Raw genomic sequence first — 4,072 nt, 5'->3', positions numbered from 1 at the left:
CTGTTGCCTTTTCATTATTTAGTGCTTTGTAATTAGTTTCTTAAGGCATAACTAGATAGTCCTAGCTTCAGCCACTGCTCAGCAAGCAAGTAACAGCTATTTCCCATCTACTGACAAAAGATGTGGCCATTCACAAGATTCCCTTGGTTGCTTCATCGACCTGATATCTTTATTTAGAATGAAAAGTTAAAATCATAGTATAAGAAAAAGAGCTTAGCAAAAATCCTGTTTTAAATAATTTAACTTATTCACAAGACATTTGCAGAAATTTTCTTTAGAAATATTTTAAATGTTAAGAATATGAAAACATGTTTAAATAAATTCAAAAGTATTTTATTTAATTAATAAATTCTGACACTAAAATATTGCCATATATCAATAAGCATTGTCACTAAAATGAAATTAAACAGTTTGCTTAAGTAACCATCTTAATTGCGTAGTAATAAAAGCAAAATGAAACTACTTACAAATATTATTTACAAAATAACTACTTATAAAGCAATTTTATATTAATCATAATGAGACAAATTGCTTGAATCCCTAATTGTCCTAAGTACTAATTCTTAAAGTGTGGTCTGAAACCAGTAGCTTTAGTTACAGGGCAGTTGTTAGAAAGCAAATTCCTGGACCCCTCCCCAGCCTTCCTGAATCCAAAACTTTGGGGGTTAGCCCAGGAATCTGTTTTAACAGACTCTCCAGGGGATTCTGATATATGGTCCAATTTGAGAACAGTGCCCTATAGTGTTTGTTTACTTTCACTTAAGTCAAACACTTAGGGATTACAGAAGCAATCTTTATTGTAATGTCCTGAGTCCTTTAACTGTGAGCTTATTAGATTTAACACATAATAAAATGTAAACTAAAAGGGTCTGCAAATCAGTGTTAATAACAAAAAGAACCCAGCTTAATTTATATTAGAAAGGGAGTCAGCATAGGTCTCTATATTTTAATGTACTCTGGATTTTATTCTGCAAACTAATAGGATTTATATGACTGATATTTTAAAAGCCAGACTTTTATACTACTCTTATGCTATACTGAAATATGGCATTTGTTGTACATTATCAAGGTCTACCAGGTCCAGAAGGTCCCCGGGGCCTCCCTGGAAATGGAGGTATTAAAGGAGAAAGGGGAAACCCAGGCCAACCTGGGCAACCTGGTTTGCCTGGTTTGAAAGGAGATCAAGGACCACCAGGACTCCAGGTAGGAAATGGGAGTAGATATTTGATAAGAAAGGGATGTGAGTGTTTGCATTCAAAATGAGAATTCTAAGCTACATTATTCTTATTAGTATTTATGGGTCAAGGCTGTATGTATGGCTCCCTGGTGAATTACAAAGAAAAAAAAAAGGCTAGTTTCCTGATTTTTCCAACTAAAGGTATTTTGCTACTGTATAGTTAAAGAGTTCTTCAGAAGATATTTTACCTGGAGTCATTGCTATGTATATTGTTTAGGTCTGAGAAACCTTCACTTCAGTGAAAGCAAATTTCATAAAAGGAGACACACATATCAGAGCATTGCATGTGGATGAGACCTTTCACAGGGAAGTAATTAGAGTTGAGTGGGAATATTTTAGACTTTGAAATTAGAATTAGATTCAAGTTTCAACTCCACTGCACACTTCCACTTTGTGTCTATGAGGAAGGCAGATAGACACTTTAGGCTTCTGAATTTACCTGTAAAAAAGGAGTAGTAACATATCCCCACATCTGTATTCATGTGTTTTCCACATTGGTGTGAGTGACCCAGAAAGTCACATACTTCTTTATGGATCATTAACGTTTCTTGCATTCATTCAGGAGGATTGTTAGATTTGGCAACCAACACAGTATAGGCTTAGTCTTTTAACTCTGATGGCTGCTTTATAGCAGAAAAAAAAAATCTAAAAAGGTAGTCCTTAAAGCTTCCCAAAAACTAACCTCTTTTCCTCATGTCATCACTATTCTTCTAGACACATACTAGAATTAAATTTTAGTTCTCTCTTTATTCATTCTCTACTTACTCCCTCCTCACTCATTTCCCGCGTTCTTCCAGTTCATATGTCTCTATACTTGACTAAAGACTACTACTGCCTGATATCAAGATTTCATGAATCTAGTATTATCAAGTTCTGTTCATTTCCTTTTGTGTAAGTTAGTTCTTTTATTTGCATGTTTTCTAATTCTTGTAATGGAAATATCATTGAACTTATAGAAAAATTCCAAGAATGAAAAAAAACCCTTTATGTATCATTTATTCAGATGGACTAGTTGTTAACGTTTTACTCTATATATTGTGTGTATATATATATAAATATTTGAGAATAAGTTGCAACTATCATGCCTTTTTAGCACTACATACCTGAGTGCATACTTATTTTAATATGTTCTATTTTAAAATTAGAATGTTCCTTCTTTTGTCTGCTGTTTCTTCATTCTAGTCATGCATCCCAAGCTAGACCTCTACATTAGTGATGTTGTGTCCTCCATCAGACATTTAGGCCCATGGTCATCTGCCCCTCATTAGTGATCTTAATTTTGATCACTCAAACAAGTTGTTATCTGGTTTCTCCACTGTATGGTTACTATTCTTCCCCTTGTAACTAATAAGCAAAACTGTAGGAAGGCACATTAAGACCATGAAAATATACTGCTCCTCATCAAAATTTCCCCATACAGTTAAATCTATTTATGATTTTTGTCTCAACCAACCAATTCTAGAATAGTGGCAAATGACAATTTTATATATTTTTTTCTTTTATAGTTTATTGTCAAGTTGGTTTCCATATAACACCCAGTGCTCATCCCAACAAGTGTCCTCCTCCATACCCATCATGCCCCTTATCCTCTCCTCTACCTGCATCAGCCCTCAGTTTGTTCTCAGTATTCAAGAGTCTCTCATGGTTTGCCTCCCTCCCTCTCCCCAACTATTTTTCCCCTTCTGCTTCCCCATGGTCCTCTGTTAAGTCCCTCCTAACCCTCCTATACATGCAAACATATGGTATCTGTCCTTCTCTGCCTGACTTATTTCACTTAGAGTAACACCCTCAAGTTCCATCCACATTGCTACAATTGGCCAGATTTCATTCTTTCTCATGCAAATGACAATTTTTTAACTCTAGCAGTACCTCTACATATTCCAGTCAGCCCTTTGGTTAAGCATGAGCCTCCCTTCTCTTCCATGTATTATCTATTTATTATAGTGTGACTCATAAATTCTATTTTTTAAATGATTTTTAAGTTTTTTAAACTGCCATTACCTATTTTGATACTTAAAATATCCTGGATTGGAAGCTTCTTCAAGCTGTATCCTATGTCTTTCTAACATGCCCTGTTTAAGATCTTTCTTACATGTTGGAATAATACGTTCCATGTTTGCCCCTCTTTTATTCCTAGGAATAAGAGTTTCATTTTCCCACACTTACTCTTCCTTTAGGTACATTCTAGACTTCTTCTCAAAACTTCTTCCTATAGTTTTCCTGGACCTCAAACCCAATTAATTAACAGGCTCTGCTATATTTTTTGCTGTCTTACAGACTTTATCATTTCTGCACTTGTGATTCCAACTCAAGCACTTATCACCTCAGTGCTACACGAAAAAAGCTTTTGTTAATGATATTAAAATAATAGCTGTCATTTATTAAGTACACACCACATGCCAATCAGTTTTCTAAGTACTTAATATGAGCTATCTCATTTAATCCTCACAAAACCCCCATGAAGTTGATGGTATTATTTTCTCAATGTTTGAGGTGAGAAAACTATGAATCAAAGAGGTTAAATAGTCAACTCAAGGTCACACGAGGTAGTAAGAAGCAAAATTGGGATCTGAATCTTGGAAGTTTGACTCTAGAGTCAGGGCTATAAAGGAATATGAATACTGTATAATCTCACTCTCTTCGCCTCCAATTTTTTGTTCTAAAATTAATGATTTTGTTTATTCAGGGTAATCCTGGTCGGCCAGGTCTCAATGGAATGAAAGGAGATCCTGGTCTTCCGGGTGTTCCAGGATTTCCAGGTATTTGAAGGGATATTTTGAAGTTCACTTTTTATATTATTAAACTCCTTTGGGAAAAGAAACCCATTTTCTGATT

The 4,072-nt window shown here is 34.9% G+C and overlaps 1 protein-coding gene across 1 annotated transcript in view; it reads left to right on the top strand.

Annotated features, from left to right (window-relative positions):
* Positions 1-4,072, top strand: part of COL4A5 (collagen type IV alpha 5 chain) — a 227,462-nt gene that overhangs the window by 211,256 nt on the left and 12,134 nt on the right. The window contains exons 43-44 of the mRNA XM_077773807.1: positions 1,062-1,203; positions 3,924-4,000. Of these exons, the coding sequence (XP_077629933.1) occupies positions 1,062-1,203; positions 3,924-4,000 (219 nt within the window). The remainder of the gene's footprint in view (positions 1-1,061; positions 1,204-3,923; positions 4,001-4,072) is intronic.

This window comes from Crocuta crocuta, unplaced genomic scaffold (assembly GCF_008692635.1).
Source record: "Crocuta crocuta isolate KB4526 unplaced genomic scaffold, BGI_CrCroc_1.0 scaffold737, whole genome shotgun sequence".
Classification (NCBI taxonomy): domain Eukaryota; kingdom Metazoa; phylum Chordata; class Mammalia; order Carnivora; family Hyaenidae; genus Crocuta; species Crocuta crocuta.
Note: the sequence above shows the minus strand (reverse complement) of the source record. Positions and strands in the feature narration are given on the sequence as shown.